This window comes from Oculina patagonica, chromosome 11 (assembly GCF_052425735.1).
Source record: "Oculina patagonica isolate OP01 chromosome 11, crgOcupat, whole genome shotgun sequence".
NCBI classification, from domain to species: domain Eukaryota; kingdom Metazoa; phylum Cnidaria; class Anthozoa; order Scleractinia; family Oculinidae; genus Oculina; species Oculina patagonica.
Genome location: NC_135768.1, coordinates 6,454,386 through 6,471,679, shown reverse-complemented (window position 1 = coordinate 6,471,679; position 17,294 = coordinate 6,454,386). Strand labels below are relative to the sequence as shown.

General features: G+C 38.1%; 2 protein-coding genes across 3 annotated transcripts; both read left to right on the top strand.

Annotated features, from left to right (window-relative positions):
• Positions 1-1,200: 1,200 nt before the first annotated feature.
• Positions 1,201-12,573, top strand: LOC144630978 (tripartite motif-containing protein 2-like). Its single transcript, XM_078489329.1, has 4 exons — positions 1,201-1,211; positions 5,325-5,523; positions 6,676-7,728; positions 12,529-12,573. Exons 2-4 carry the CDS (start codon positions 5,332-5,334, stop codon positions 12,571-12,573), a joined length of 1,290 nt encoding a protein of 429 aa, XP_078345455.1. The 5' UTR covers positions 1,201-1,211; positions 5,325-5,331.
• An 892-nt stretch (positions 12,574-13,465) lies between these two features.
• Positions 13,466-16,930, top strand: LOC144630037 (tripartite motif-containing protein 2-like). Of its 2 annotated transcripts, none has more exons than XM_078488315.1 (3): positions 13,466-13,553; positions 14,933-15,128; positions 15,531-16,930. In XM_078488315.1, exons 2-3 carry the CDS (start codon positions 14,940-14,942, stop codon positions 16,668-16,670), a joined length of 1,329 nt encoding a protein of 442 aa, XP_078344441.1. In that variant the 5' UTR covers positions 13,466-13,553; positions 14,933-14,939; the 3' UTR covers positions 16,671-16,930. The 2 variants fall into 2 exon arrangements, with proteins under 2 accessions (XP_078344441.1, XP_078344442.1); XM_078488316.1 differs by having other exon boundaries at positions 13,513-13,553; positions 14,936-15,128.
• The last annotated feature ends 364 nt before the right edge of the window (positions 16,931-17,294 follow it).

Sequence of the window (17,294 nt, the reverse complement as noted above, 5' to 3'; positions counted from 1 at the left end):
CACCTCCCGACCAAAAACTGATTTCTTCCTATATCCATTGCCAGATGGTAACTGGCTTAAGGTACAGTCAACTCTCGCCTAGCTAGCTATTGCGGACACTCGCTATTACGGACAAAATCCAGATCCCCGGCGAAAGAGGTTTGACTGGAAATGACTCCCGCTAATACGGACTCTCGCTATAACGGACACTAAACGACGCCCCGAGCGTGTCCGCTATAAAGAGAGTTGACTGTAACTGTGTCATGGATTTTGGCTAAATTTACACATAAGAAAATGGCAACAAACTGAGTGAAATATTTAAATAACCACTTAACACAGTTAAACGGAACATCTTCCTTTATATAAACTGCAGTGGTATAGCGAGTGGTAGGAAATCGAGAAAAATGGTATCACACATGTGTGGATAAAAATGATATCCACACATGTGTGATATCATTTTTGACCAATCAGCTAAGAGAGTTTCCATGTTTCAATGCTCAATAAACCAAAGTTTATCAATATTAAATCGAAACATCTTCGGATCTTTCTCGGCAATCTTCGGAGATCTTCGGAAATTTTCGGAAAAGTTCGGAAAATGTTCGGAAACGTTCGTACGACCTTCGGACGACATTTTGTAAAAAATATCTCACTGTCGATTTGAACACTTGAAGATAAATTTCATATCTCCAAGCAACCATGTGTTATCCTCTATGTACTGCCTGGATGTAACAAATCCTTTAACATCCCAATCAAACGGGCTACCCTGGACGTATCGCCCATTCATGACGAACTCAGTCGTGTAGGTTCCTATGCCGATAATATAAAGGGGAAAACAGTCTTTTTCGCTCTTTATGTCCCATGAACAAGTACGCATTGAGTGTGGTGGCTTGATCTTGATGTAAAGTCATGTTATAGACTTTTATAACTTTTCCTAATCTTCAACCAACAATGTAAAACGTGAAGCACTCGCAGGGTAGATTACGGTTTCGGTGACTAATAACAAAACAGTTTAGTCCCTAGGAGTTTTCTCTTGTTTCAGTGACCGTGAAAGGCATAGGGACTAGGCTGAACGACTCAACATAACAGCTGAGACTACTCAGGTGACCAAGAATTTCCGCGAATTATCAAACTTTAATAACCATAATTTTCAAACTTTACGTTTGATTCCTTTGCAGTTTGAAAAGGCAACAGTTAAACTGGTGGTACATCTTGTAAAAAAAAGTCTCATTGAGGTATGTATTAGCAGTATGTTACATTCGGGGGATATAAGTTAATTCAACCGATCACCGATCCGCGCGGTGCACAAATAATGCATATGTGTTTATTCAGCAAGTTGCTCGATCGTTTTTCCATGAAACTATTCAACTAACGTAGATATGATTTAAATCTATCATCTTTTAGATGCTATTTTCCTAAAGAGCCTGGTCAGCCAAGGCTGATGTTCTCAATTTAGGCCTCCACTTTAGAATATGTTGACCGATTTTTCATTAACAGCAGTACAATCTGCCTTGGGAGGATGTTTTCATTTACTCGTTAAAAGTGAAGTGATTTCAAAACAATACCGTTTCGTTGGTCGCTCGGCTGAGTATCATTTAATCTCACGTAGACCATTGACTTTCCAAAAGTACGAGTATACAACAGCACCTTACCGTCTTGCATTAATATTGTTTTGTAGTATTAAAGGTATCGTACGTTTCATAGCGTTATTTTTAGCAGCGTTTTCAAAGGACCCGGTTTCAGTAGTGAACTCGATCGGCGCCGTGTAAACGAAAGGCGTAATTGCATCGGAAGCGATACGGTTACAAATGAAACCGCGTCCGTGTAAAAAGTGTCTAAGAAACCCTTCATGTCAACTGTTAATTTACTCAAACAATCATTAGCAATGCTTTTTTGAGTAAAATATCGTGGAATACCGTGAAATATCTCACAACTATTTTGAGCTTTTTCTCATAAACTCAATGCAAGTCGCGCTAATTTTCAGCTGGGTTGTGTACTGTTGAAAATCGCTCTTGCATGCGTAAACGTTAGGTCTGAACATGGATTCCACAATATCAGTTTCATATGTTGTTAAAACTAAAATAGTTGCGGCTGGTTAGCACGGAGGTAAAAACTGATTTTATAATCAGATTGCGGTGCACCTATAAAGAAGTAAGGCTGGGATTAGAATTCCTTCGAAACAGTGCTTTTGGTCGCCCTAAATTAACTAGGAAAGTGAGACAAAAAACTGCGTTATTTTCTCTTTTGGCTTAATTATTTTATATGAAATCAGAGCTTAAGACTGGACTATTAAATTGCCCAAACTTGTTGAGTTTTAAAGTTATAGTGATTAAAATTACCGACTCTTTTAAGACTCTTTTAAGTTATTAGTATTTAGCAAATGAAAGAAAATAATTTAGCTTCTTTTAACATCAGTGAACGGGTGTACGAATACCAGCTCTATTTGGTAGTTTCCCCAAGAGAAGCTCGAATACGTTTAGTGCGAAACAGGTGTCATTTTCTTTGAGAGCCACTTAATTACTTTTATTTATTTTTAGACCGTCTGCAATGAATAATGAAGAAGGTTATTATTGAATAGAATAACGCACCACAATGTTGTTTTCTACACCATATAAAAATAACTCCTTTTTTGTACCTGATTCTGTGCAAACATTTAAAGCGGAACTCTCTTAATTTGTTTCCCTGTTGATGTTGTTTATGTTATTGAAGTAGACAATTAATTCTAGAACATTCGATTGTAAGTCACTGAACATCTTTCCAATTTGTCTTCATTTTCAGTAGTATAACATTAATCGTAGTACAGTGAAAGTTAACACTGCCTGTTTTGTTTTCCTTTTTAAAAGGCGGTTGGGTATTGCCGAGACCGGCCACCAGAAAATTCTTCAAGACGTTATATTTTATGTTATATGCTATATTTTATGCTTTACATAACGTCATGAATAAGCTCATGAATAAGAAATAAACTATTTGAAACTTGAGTTTTAAAAAAGAAACGTATTACGATCAATAGAGATAAATTTTCCTACTGTTACCGGAGTCAAGCTAACCAATCACAAAGAAGAACGGAAACAATAAATTCCGACATTTTTACTTCGGCCAATGAAATTTCAAGTACAGAACAATGAAATATAAACTTGTTAGTATTCACTCATGAAGGTTATGCTGAATAGAGCGTTAGCTTGCGTTGACTTTTCGATTTAAAAATTTTAGTAGTTTTCAGATGCTACATGAATGTGTAAATGAATGTCGTGCCATGAAAGTGAGCGAGAACTGATTTCAAACTGTATAAAAGCAGCAAACGCGACGGCCGTATATTTGGGCAATTTGCGTAGCGGATTTGAATTCTCGGAAAAACTCAAAACTCAACAGCCGACTGTTTCAGTGTTTTTAAAAGGCACTCAGCGTAGCAAGAGCGGCTCCTTTATCACAAATTCTCTTTTATTAAATTTGTCGTCAGAATTCTTTCCCGTTACAGATTTTCTTTGTAGTTTGAGCACAACTGAGTGGCTCTTCAATCTCTCAAGGCAGTCGTGAAGGTTTTGAAGAAATCACTTTGTTGAATTAAAAGTCAAATCTATAGTTATAACTGTCGAAAAAAAACATAATTGTTAATCGAATTTTGAACTCTGTTAAAAACTGTTCTAGTCCGCCGGAGTTTCTTGGTCAGGAATTCATATTGAGAGATTTGTATTTACTGTTTTGCATTGTCGGGAAAATAATAAATCAACTGCCGAACTGGAATATCGGTTATTTTTTCAACACTGATTTACGTACAAGTGAAACCGTGCTATGAATTTTTTTTTCTGAAATAAATTCCTTCACTTGTTGAGTTGTTGATCTTAGGAGATGAAGAAACTATTGAAGTGCCCGAGACAGCCGGCGGTTAGTTGAGGTTAGTTTGAGACTCACGCACTTTAATTTGCTTTCAAACAGTTTTAAATTTCTCTTTTAGAACCATCGGCGTGGAACTCAGATTCTCAAAATACGATGGAAATCAAATTAAAGATCCGACAGCAGCGCATAAAACGCAATTAATCACGACGGCGAACAAGCTTTGTTTTCGTTGTTTGCAAATCCGCCAAGCACTTTCATGTCTGGAGATACGGTATAGTCGTCGCTTTCCCTGTTCTTACACAGTTTGAGCTTCTTTTTCATTAACATCGCTGATTTTTCCTTCCAAATTGTGCTGTTAAAACTAGTCAAGTTCAAAAGGGATGGAATCGAAGTTAATTTAAAACCCAACGCCATACAGCCAGAATTTGTACTGATCTGTCTCGAGCGAGCGAACAAGTTGAAATTTTATTCTAAGTTCTGTACTTGACATTCATTGGCTGAAGTAAAAAGTGTTGGGATCTATTATTCCCGTTCTGCTTTTTAATTGGTTAACTTTGTCTGGGTGACCCCGGTAACAGTAGTTGCACTGTATGTAAGACCAAATCCTATCCAAAAACAGTTTCGGTAGAGTATTTTCATGCTGAAAAGAATTGTAGCATAAACCTACAAAATGGGTAAATACCAGTCTGCCCAAGGAACTTTCAATCATAGTTACATCTTAACAGAAAATTTGGACAGCCATTCTTATCGAAGAAATGTATTAAACTTGTTCTCTTAGCTTTGACCCATTCCTTCCCCCAGTTGATAAAAGCCGTGCTATCCAAGCTTTATTCGTTATTTGCGTATTTTGATTAATTCTTCCCTTATCAATTTTTGCTCCCATCGCTTCAATTTGTTTCACCAATGTACACAACATGCTTCAAGGTGATAGTCTTCCGTCTTTAAATTCTCCAGTTTCATTTTTTTTGGAAGGTCGCAGTTATTCCTCAAGGTTTTTTATGTTTTCTAGCGTTGCGTCACAGGTTACACCTAGACTACGAGCACCCGTATCGCGGAGTTCATGAGTTCTTATCCCGTTGTGGCGTTGATAATTAACTGATAAGAATATGCTGCCTTTGTAATGGCATCTGCAAATGATTTTCTAGTCTTCTCGGACAAGGACGATAAACGGTAGGCCCGTCTCCTGCATCTTCGAACCAGTGTCACGGTCAACAGGGGACGTAAAAGAAACCACACACTTATAGTAAAGAGTAGGACATGGAGTTCCCGATGTTGTGGTCTGGTCTCTGCCCGTTGTACTTTGCGTACCGTTGAAATGCTCGGAAATATTATATAAGCTACACTTCCTGAAATCCGAGGGTGAATAATGTATTACGTCTTTAATTATTGGTGCAGCGTTATTAAATTATCGCCTCTCATCCAAAGCACGCTCGTGAAAAAACTTGTTGAATGGCTATGGAGTTTATGCAACCTATACCAGAAATATAGCTTTGTTATATATTGTATTTCTACAGCAATAACATGGCCACCTCGGTTAACACCGAAGATTTAGCGGAACACCTTAAATGTGCTGTTTGCCTTGAAAGATTTGAGGACCCAAAAGTGTTGAGATGTCAGCACCTGTATTGTAAAAAGTGCCTTAAGGGACTGGTGACTAGAGTTGGCCGACAGGAATTTGAGATCACTTGTCCAGAATGTAGAAAAAAGACGGAGGTATGAAGAAATTTCATAAGAAATAGCCTTAAATAAAACATCTTTTAAAAAATTGAAAGTTAAACCATCTTCTATTTGGCAATTTTGGAAATTTTAAAGAACACGCGAGAAGTGCAAGAAGCACTCAGCTGCACCTGGTATTTCACTGTTGCTTCTCTGTGCACTTTTCTCGTGTTCTTGATAAGAGGGTCTCAATGGGGTTAACCGTTAGCCGTAAAACGGCCAAAAAGCATTGGAAAGTTTTTTTAACCGTTAGCTGTAAAATATGTTAACCGTAAGAAATCGATCGGTAATTTTAAATAAAACAGACTAGGTCACTTCATCGTCCCAGAATGGTCCTGAGACCAAACATATGTTTTTTTCAATAATGGAAATTAATTTTTAACTTTTAAAAACAATGGAGATTAATTTTTAACTTCGGTTAATCGTAATGGAAAACAATTAACCGTTAGCCGTCAGACAGCCAAAATTTTAACTGTTTATAGCATAAAAGGCACCACCCCATTGAGACCCTCTGATAATGCCCGCGTGGTCAACAGTGCACTCGGGCGCGTTACTATTTCGTTAGTACATGCTTTCAATAGCGAAGCGCGCGAGGTCTAAAAATAGAATGCAAATTAACATAGCCCCCACGAGGCTCAGAAAACATCAGCGTGTTCTAAGGGGAATAGAAGGAATCTAGGTGAAATTTTAGTTTTATGAAAATGTTTTAGGAACACCGGCTGTTTTAGAAAGTGTTTCAGAAAAATCGTCCTCCATTTCGGTTTTTTGTCTGAGTCTTGTCTGAGTTGTGACGTCACTCGCGGGCTTCGCTATTCGATTCGCCTTCAGCGAATAGAGTCATTAAAAGCAGCTCAATCAAATAGCCCTTATGCATGTTTACGTCAGACTGGCTAGTGGCTACCAAGCCTCGCTTCTAAAGTATTAAAGTGTAAATTTTATCATAAACGAATTCCCAAAGCAGCAAACATGAAAAGAATACCCACGTAAAAACTGCATGAAGGTGGCGGAGGGTTAGAAATAATTCGCGTAAACGAGGCTTGGTGGTGAATTTTGAGCATATGACGTTATCATGCATAAGGCCTATACCTTTTATTATTTTTTATCTTTTATATTTCTTTACTTTCTTTCACGTTTTAATTTTCTTGGTAGGTTCCTGGTGGTGATGTCACGGGTCTTCCCTGCAACTATGTGATCAATAAACTTTTGTCTAAACAAAGCGATCCGACACCAAATTGTAAAGATCATGACGGAGAAAAATTCAAATTTTTGTGCCAAGACTGTGATAAGCTGATCTGCCGAGACTGTATTGCTATCGAGCATCGTGACCACAAGTGCGCTTTTATAAAGGACATCTTTCCTGCTGAGAAAGAAAAGATTATAAAATGCGTAGAAGAATCAAGAGTCAATATCCTTTCTTTAGAATCGTCTATTGAGACTCTCAACGAACAAGAAGATAGCTTAAATAAAAACTTTCTAAAAGTCAATCAGGAACTTGACAGTTTAATAGACAAGCAGATTGAGCTTCTGCAAATGAAGAGGCAAAATATCAAGGACGAGCTACGAATGTCGGTTTTAATTCAGAAAACTGACATCCGTGCACAAACGATGTCCTTTGACTTATCTCGGGATCGCTTGAAAAACATTGTATCGGACACTGAAAAGACTCTCAGAAAAGGAAGTGAAGTTGAAGTCTTATTGGCAAAGAATCAAATGATTCAGAAACTAACTGAAATCAACTCGGCCACAGCAGACTTAAAGCCACGAGGCATGGTGTCCTATGATCTTGAAGCAGATCCGCCACTAGATGAAAACACGGTGGGTAAAATAGCAAAAGTTAGAGAATATGATGAAGAGTACAAGCTTACTATAATCCCAAATGTCCGTGCGGCGTGCATAGGTTCGCTATCGTATATGAGGAGAACAGTCCGCGGCCAAGAGCAAGAAACTCTCGTATCAATAAATATGGGTCCATCAATATTTAACGTTTGTCCTAAACGTAAAAACACCAAATCTAGCCCTGACAATAAAGTGCAGGTAAACATCGCGTTACCTAACTCAAACAGTGTTCATTCACCGGCCATCAACAATGGGCAAGATGGCTCTTTTTCGTTCAGTTACAACCCTGGATATACGACAGGAGACTATAAGATAGAGATCATTATAAACGGGCGATATCTGTTCGGAAGTCCTTTCACTTGGAAGGTAAGTTGTTGATGACTTTCTGTGCTATCTTAAAACACTAAAAGGGTATGTCGTTTAATAGCCTCCCACTGGTACTAAATTAAGTCAGGATAATTAACATTTATTCTTTGAAATCGAGGTGAATAGTTGTAGAATATTTACCGATCCGTGAAGCGGCTAGGTAAATATTCTGCCGCTATTCACCAAGATTTCAAAGAATAATTGTTTCAGTATATACGCTCGAAGTCATCTCAACAACAAGCGATCTCAACCTTTTCAGAAGGAAACCATTTAAAGTCGATTTAATTGACCTCTCAATTCAAGCGTGGATGAATGGTGTTAAAGGACCATTGTTCTAGATTATGACGAAGATTTTATCTTAACTAGATTTGACATGTTTGGAGATTCGAGAAGATTTTGTAAATTGTTTCGCGCATGGTTAATTTGTTTCATCGAGGCTTGTGGTTTATCATTAGAAAACAAAAAGTGTTAGTACTGCTTCTTTGTAAGTAATGTATAGTGGAATGTTTGTGTAACAAACGTAAACTAATATATTATGGTAGTTAGTGCAAAGTGGCTGTGCTGCATTGTAAGTAGAGTATTGTGATGTAGTTAGTGTAAAGTTGCTTTAAAAAATACAGTGTTGGAGAAAAAAGTACACAGAATTTAGAAATCTTGGAAGAATGTCAATAACGATTAGCGTTTTGTTACAACGCAATTAAACTTAATACATTAAGTATCTTTCATCATACATTTACTAACTTTCTTATTGTAGCAACTAGAAATATGTTTTTGTTCTACTGTGTTTCTTAATGGTAAAAAAATGTTCCAGCAAAAAACTAAGTAGATGAGATGTAAGAGAACTTAAATCAAGCTGTCTGCAAAAAAGGTTAGATAAAGGAAACCGATTTTTGTATTACAGAAAATTCTAATTAATGGACTATGCATTTTAACCCTCGGACGTACAAGCAAATTCATATCCCCACCATCGTACAAAGGGGGTTTTCGATCTATTAAGGCTCAGCAAATTTATTTCGCACTGAGTAGAAAGCCCGCAGCTTACTCTACAAGATGACATAATTTTTGTTGGCTGTGACGTCATATGAGGTCACGTGACGTCATTAGAGCCACCATCTTAGGCTCTTACCGAAAGTGCTCGTAAAAAAAGCATTAAATGCTAAAAGAAGTGCTCGTTTTTTGCCGAAAAAGTGCTAAAATAATGCTATTTTTTTAAAAAAGTGCTCGTGGGTAACATAAAAATGCTCACTTTTTTCCGATTTTTTTAAACATAGAATATTACATTTTTCAGATTTTTAGTTACATTTTTCAACAATAAAATGTAACGCTCAATGTTTGGTGTCAGAGTACGCTCTCGAACTATCTCTGCCTTGGCTAGCTGACTTCCATTGTTCCTCGATGACAACGTGGATGACGTCATCTTGAAACGAGTGTGATGGACGGTTTCTAGAAGGCAACCACTGACGTATCAAACCTATTCCCCAGGCCTCCACGGCTCCTTTGACTAAAATTAGAGCTAATGCATCTTTGGACGCCATAAATAAAGTCAGGTTGGGCTTTTTAACACAAAATTAGACAAATAGTCAGTCGAAAATCCAAAAAAATGCTAGCAGTGTATTTTGGGATAAAATGTAAAAAAAATGCTCGCGAAGCCAAATAATGCCAAAAGAAGTGCTAGCACTTTCGGTAAGAGCCTACACCATCTTGTATCAGCCATCTTGGATTTCACCATTTTCTTAGAAAGTCAAAAAATAACGGAAATTCATGCAAAATCAAGCCAGAATGCTTATGGAATGTAAAATTAAACAAATTGTTCAATTCTTTTTCAAAAAACAGGGAAAATAAAGAAAAATGTTAAAAATGACGATTTTTGGCCAGACCTGCTAGTAATTATGACGTTTCCATGGCAACGTCAAATATCATGGACACATGGTTGACATATCAAAATTTCCGCAAGGGATGAATGAACAGCTACTGAAAGTTTCAGCATTTTACATTAAATCCTCTTTAACCAAATCAAGCTAGTAATTATGACGTTTCCATGGCAACGTCAAATATCATGGACACATGGTTGACATATCAAAATTTCCGCAAGGTATGAATGAAACAGCTACTGAAAGTTTCAGCATTTTACATTAAATCCTCTTTAACCAAATCAAGGCTAAAACAAAATGACGAACAAAGAAAAGTCAATAAGAGACTTAAATAGTATTACGGCAATCTTCTAATTAAACAATAGAGTGTTTCTGTCGAGGAACTATCGTCCGCCCCCGCGGAAATATAGGACACGCGAAAAAAAAAATGAAAAAAAAATAATGAAACTCGATGTGTTTTGTCATAGTTATTCTAACATGACTGAGCTTCTTGTTAAGGAGTTTTTTGTTTAATTTTGTCCATTTGTTATCTCCCACTCTATCAGTCGCACTGTTCGAACTGTTCTCTGCCGCCCAGTTCTTCAAAATCTCGCTCTTGCAGTCGTAGATGAACCTTTTAGGTATTTAGACTTTTGAATACCTTATGTTTTGTTATGTGTATATTGTTTTGTTTGCTGTTTTTACGATGACTTTCATATTAACTATGTTGTTACAGTTTCGAGGTCAAAGCTTCACATTGAAGAATAGATAAATATCGCGAAATTTAATACACTCCAATTGTGCCTTCCTCTCAAAATCGCGAAATTAAGTACTCGATCGCGAAATATGGCTCTTGTTTTTTCGCGAAATTAAGTTCTCGCGAAATTTAGTGAGAATAAGGTAGTAAAAAAGCACGACTTTGTATATATTGTGGTTGAAATCAATCTTTGGTTTACAAGATAAAATTTTACAAACCACTGTTTAGTTTTATTTTTCATAGTCTCGTATCCATAGTCATAACCTGCAACAAAAGGAAATAAGACTGGTTTGAAAAACGTTAAACGAAAGATAAAAAGAAACCACAGCATTGTATGATTTAGTACTGAAAGTATAAATTAAGAACACCCCTTTATAAGTTCAACATGTCAGCATGACAATTGTACGACATTTTTCCTTATTTGTTTAGCTGAGCGTTACTAAGGAATTCTGCAGTAAATATTGCCCTTATGAAATCTCTGTGTGTAACAAGTATAAAAACTTAATCAAAAATGATTTTAGGTTAACAATTGTACATCACACTTCAGACAAGTGTAGAGCTATTATCTTTCTCTCTAAGGTCTTTACGATTGCCTAGACGTTTTTGAACCTACCGAAGGCCAACCTAGAAACTATCAGCAAATATAGGATTGCAATAGTAGCCTTGTAAAAAGTCTACATTAGACAATAAGAGTGCAGCTATGCTTAACATAAATATGTTAGGGAATATAACAAGTGTACTTAAACAAGAAGTTCCGCTATAAAAGGAATGGCACCTCCCACATTATACGCTTCGGGCGCGAAATGCAAATTTGTACTTTTGCATTCGTGGCACGTTGTGGTGCCGAGCATCCTTTAAGCTGAACATGCTTTGAAATGTCATGACACCAAAATATATCATTTACAAAAATATGAAAAAAAAAAAACTTCCTAAGGTTTAACAGAATATTCCTAGCGAAAATGAACGAACACATTTTATCAGTAACAGTTGTGGAAAATACGCAGGTTGTTGCAAGTTGTTTACGCTTTGATGATTGACTGACAACTGGGCGTGAGAATGGCCAGGTCACTCGCCTTTTATACCGGAACTTGTTGTTTAACAGCAGTGTTAGATCTACGTTCAGATTTATTCGTTTTTTATTTGCATCGTTTTGTCAAGGAAATAAAACATAAAGGTTGCTTCGGCTCAGGATGCGCAATAACAGCGAGCAAGTTGCGAAATCAGATATATGATGCAAATACTTTTATTCTCTCAGTAGTTTATATGATAGTTGTATTAAAAGAGGTATTCATAATTAAAATGATTAACATTGCTTTGTGTGTGTTTGCTCAGTGAAGTTTTATAAACTACATGACCAGTGATGCGAAAAAGGCTGGTTCCAGCTGGGAATTAGTTTGAGTATGAGTGGTAAGAGGAAAATATTGGGTTTGGGTAGTATGGGAGGGGGTGGGATACGATTAAGAGTTTGTGAGCACTCGTTTATATCTTCAAGTGTTTACCTAGTTCCCGGATCACGATTGCTAAATGACTGAGAAAAGGTAGACAAATCAATTTGATTTAAATAATTTTTCGATTTTTAGAATCAATTTTCCATGCTGTACTTGTAATGATTAGAATATTCCAAATTCTATCGAAAAGGCGAGCCCCTCCTAGCCACAGTGGACCATCCAGCCGTACATACCCGTATAGCTGAAGAACACTTCCCCCCCCCCTCACCCCCCACAGAAACTGTGTGCGGCTGTATTATAACCGGTTCCAATGAAGCGAATATGAATTACCTTTATTCCAAACCTTTTGGCGATGGAAACAAAATGATCTTAGGCCTGGTTCAAACGTCGTGCTATCGTCGTGTCGAACTCAATTAGCGCCACTGTAGCTCGACATTTGAATCAACGTCGCGCCAGAGTCGGGTAGCGCGACTCAGCTTGTCGTACTATATGGGTATGTGCCGCTTTAGATGGTATAGTTTTCAAGCACTAGGATTGGATATAGAATCAGAGAGTATCACTTACTGGGAAATTGCTTGGCCTGGTTACCGGGGCACGTCATATTAAGGAGGCCCTCGATATGGTCTGGTTTTCTCGGAAATCAGTGAAAGCCGATCTAATAGGTCTTTGTGACTAGTCTCCTTCTTTATGTTTGAGATCGCTCTTGCTTCTGGACAATCTTTAACATATATCTGGTTATACACAGGCAATAGGTCTGCGAGCCGAGAAAATGGAGCAGAGCAGTGAATGACACAAGACATAATAGGAAGCGCATCAACTACAACAACGGCGTTGTTAAACGTGCGGAGGAGAAGTATAACAAACGTGAACTTAATCCAAGGTCTCGGCTAAAGAGTTTTAAAAAAACCTCGCAAACAGTCCATGTTCCCTAGGCAATAGAAGTTCTATGGCGGTGATGGAGATGAATATTTTTAAATTTTAGGGCGGAAGGAGGAGGGGGGGGGGGGGAATCACTTCAAACAGTTCGATTCCCGTCGGGGACTCAGATTTTTTTCTTTGTCCCACGCTCGTGTCATGTGGAACAATTTCTTCATTATTTATCATCGAGCTTAAAATTTGCAATCTTTATTATTTACTAAACGTCTAATTGCTTAGGAACGGAGGAGTTGGAGGAGCTGAGAGAGTCTGATTCGGTACGTAAACGAGGCACTTGCCAGCCAAGTAGCTTAAGATTAAAACACACGGAAACTCAATAGGCTTTAAACTGAAAAGTGCTCGAAATAAAGCCCAGTTCAAATGTCGCGCTATCGTCGTGTCGAACTTAATTGTATTCTACACAGATACTCTCTGACTCTATCCTATCCCATCTATATCCTATCCCAGACTAAAGTGCTTGAAAACTATACCATTTACAGCGGCACATACAGGGGGTCATGACCTTATCAGATTCTTGTTTCCTGTGATCAGTCTAATACGTATTTTGGTTTCTAATGTGTGCAATACTCATCTGTTCGATTTTTTTCGACCTCTATAACTATTCAGCCTGCCTTTATCCAGCAATATCAAGTTCTTTTAAAGGACGTCTAACACTGAGACGGTCTAGAAGCTTACCAATCTCAAAAACATCAGAAGGTAAACAACGGTGAGACTAGTCACGTGGCCGGAAGACTCTTTCCTAGAAACCAGACCATAATTATCAAGTTTCGTTTGCTGCAACTACTTTGGTGGAAGAACAACAGTGCATTCATTCACTTCTAGTATCTTTTTGAGGTAAGACTGATCAAAGTACGATCGAATTAGCAACGTGTTACCTTATTACTAAATAATGAATTTCCAACTTTCGATTTATCGTATAAATACTCATGCAGTTATAACCATAAAGAGTAGTGGACAATTAAAATAATGCATTTCATAGCTGGGAGGGCGGAAGACGCTGACATACCGCATCGTAATTTTTACAGAACACACGCTAAAATGTTCGAAAATCCGAGCAGCACACCTTTCGGTAATGTGTTCCGTTTGTTTCTCCCATATAAACTGCACTCTAAGCTAGAAACAGAATTGTAAGCATGGAGAGTTCACGCGCATGCAAAAACATTCGAGTCGTTCATGGTAGTTTATGTCGAGACGAACAACAAAAAATATCTTTCTCTCGATCAAGCTGCAATCTTTTTCATTCATACTAGTTATTTCATTTTTTTCGTATGATTTAATGTCAGATATGCGACAACTGGCTTGTTTTTTTCGCGTACGTTCGAGCTATATTTTGTTATTCTCGATTTCAGTTTCGATTCAGTTGTTTGCATAAATTAACCAAAATTTAACGAACACGATCCGCTCTTGTGTGACTGTTTTCTGAGAATTCAAAACGTTACTGTCATTACTGCAATAAGCAGGCCGAACGCGATATCACAGTGTTGTTTGACGCATTCAAAAACATTTCTTTAAGAACAAAACAACAGCTACACATTTATGGTTAAGCCTGGTTTTCACTAGCTACGCAAGCACAAGCGCAAGAATAACAGCTGAAAACGGCTTCGACTCAAGCAAAAGCACAAGCGCATTGCAGTTTTATGCTTGTGCCTGTGCTTGCGGCAAGCACAAGAACAAGGATCGAAATTTGCCCTTTTTGCGTGATTGCGCTTATGCTTGCGCTTGTGCTTACGTCGCTGGTGAAAACCAGGCTTTAGCGGGTTTGCACCGGAAGATATACTTTCAAGAACCAGCAGCAAAGCGAGCGAACGAAAGGATAACCGAGCGACCGAACATGTCCGGACGTCCAGTTTAATCGTGTCACACTGTTTAAAAGGCGCATGTTCACCCGTTTGACTTTGCGGTCACCCCTTTAGCCTCCATGGCAAGCTTTATTTAACGAATCTCTATAAGACGATGTCCTCGGTATAACGAACGATATTCTTCGCTCCAGTAATAGTAAAATATATGGAAAGGAATCCCGACATACCGAAACCTCGTTGACGCGAACATATTTTGCCAATCTTTTGGCCATTTGTTATATCAAGGTAGTATAGTTCCAATCCTATACCATACAGACAATGGAAAAATGCATTTGAACTTTTAGCATGACAATTAAACATTCTAGTGCTGTTTAGATGGAATATGTAAGCAAATTTTAACCTTTACTTCCCTAGAAGTAAGATGGCGTCTTCGATCGAGAAAAAATTGGCAAAACACCTTGAGTGTCCCATTTGCTTGGAAAAATTCGTGGAACCTAAAGTTCTATCTTGTCAGCACACCTACTGTAGAAAGTGCCTCGAGAAATTGGTGGCTAGATTGGACCGAGAGAACTATGAGGTCACATGTCCTGAATGTAGAGCGAGTACCAAGGTGAGAAGAGACTTGAGTTTTCCATTGTTTTAACTTATCAAAAATGCAATCTCTTAAGCCTATTAAGCCTCGGGATTTTAACTTTTTCCCTTCCTGAGCCTTCGTCCCCCCCCCCCCCCCCACCACATCCGATATATCTTCAAAGGTTTGATAGGTTTACACGATATACTGTTTGATGGTGATTAATTTATACCAATTGTGACGTCATTACAAGCCAAAATGACGTCATGTTTAAAAACATCCGCCATCTTGGACCGCCTTCTCAGTCCTCTCAACCTCAAAGAACGCGAAATTTGGAGTTCGAGGTCAAAAAATCGGGAGATTTCAGTAAAAACCGGAGCACCCCTTAACCCCTTAATAGGGTTAATTGCATTAAAAAAGCATATAAACCTTTCTCGGTAGGTTCCCGGTGGTGACGTCAATCGTCTTCCGGCAAACTTCCTGATAAATAATCTTTTGTCATTACATGATGATACCCAGCCTAGTAAAAAGAGCGCGACCTGTGCAAAGCATGACGGGGAAACGCTAAAGCTCTTTTGTCAATCCTGTGAAGAGCCGATTTGTCGAGATTGTACCGTTATTGATCACCATGGCCACAGGTACTTATTTATAAAAGATATATTTGTTGCTGAGAAAGAGAAGGTTTTAAAGATCGTGCAAGAGTCGAAAGCAACCATTTGTGTTTTAGAATCATCAGTTGCGACAGTTGATGCACAGGAGGAAAAACTACAAGAAAGCTCAGTAAAAGTTCGTGAGTGCATCGACGGTTTCATCAACGCACAGATTGAAATTCTGAAGGCAAAAGGTGAACATTTAAAAAATGAACTACAAATGGCAGTTGCAACTCAGGAGGAGGATTTTCATGCTCAGAAAGACACTTTATTCTTGTCTCTAGGCTGTTTGAAAAGCAGTTTGGAGCTCACCGAGCAGGTGCTTTCTAGAGGAGATGAAGCAGCCGTTTTAAAAGCCAAAAGTCAGTTGTCGCAACAACTAAAGCAAAGCACAGCGCGAGCGAGAGTAAAACCACGTGACGCAACTTTACATACTCTTGAAATTAATGCACCTCTTAATAACGAAACGGTCCTTAAAATGGCGCACATTACAAAGCACGATGAAAAATACAAACTCAGCGTGTACGGAGGAAACTTTGGCCACCTAGAAGAAACATATGTAGACAAAGTGTGTCATTTTGTCATCTCCAAAGAGAAATCGAAAAAACACGATTTCCTTTCCAGAAGCGATCTTTGTAAAGAGCATTCATTGCCCCTACTTAACGTTTCTTCCCTTGAATTCGCTCCATCGATTCTTATGAATTGTGCTCATGTAAGAATTAAGTCACCAGGTTCAATCAATCTTCGTGCATTTCTCATCAAGGGCGAAAACGATAGCTTCCTCTTTAGTTATCGTCCAGATGAGATAGGAACCTACACGATTGAGATCATCATCAATGGACGGTATGTCCAAGGTAGCCCGTTTGCTTGGATTGTTAAAGGATTTGTAACTTCCAGGCAGTACAGAAAGATGGACGATGAATATGACTGAATTAGTAAAGGTATTTTGAAATATGCAATTGTTCAGCAACATTGAAAAGCACCGTTTGACGGATTCTGTGGCCTCCTGTCAAACGGCATGATTTTTAATACATTTTTTTAAAAGGATGATGTTTCTTCTTTTACTTACCCGGGCTCATAACTGTCTGGCTCTAAAACTGGAAAGCCTTTTCGAAAGAAAAAATTAGGATTTTATCTGTGAATCGAGCTTACGAAATGCACTTTTTGTAGATTTAAATTTTGCCACATGATTTTTTTATGTTTTGAAAGTGATTGTGACTGTAGGCTTTTTTTAATATCATAATTTAGAAAATGTGGAGGAGAATCTTCAACACGTGTAATTAGTTAGTTCTGTGATCTCTGGGAGAAAGGGGAAGCGCCCATATAAAAGTGCCGGGCTGCCCGTCGAAAGTTTGACAATCGCCTCTTAAAGAAACCAAAATCTATTTCTTTGGATGCGGCTGTAAGTTCTTTTGCTAATAATCATAGGTTCAGGTATAACTGATAGGTTCATACCCTAATAGGTATCAAAGAGGACTGCCTTATTAATAAGTGATAACCGTCTAAGAGCCACATGATCATCATTAACATTGTCATCATCATCATCATCATCATC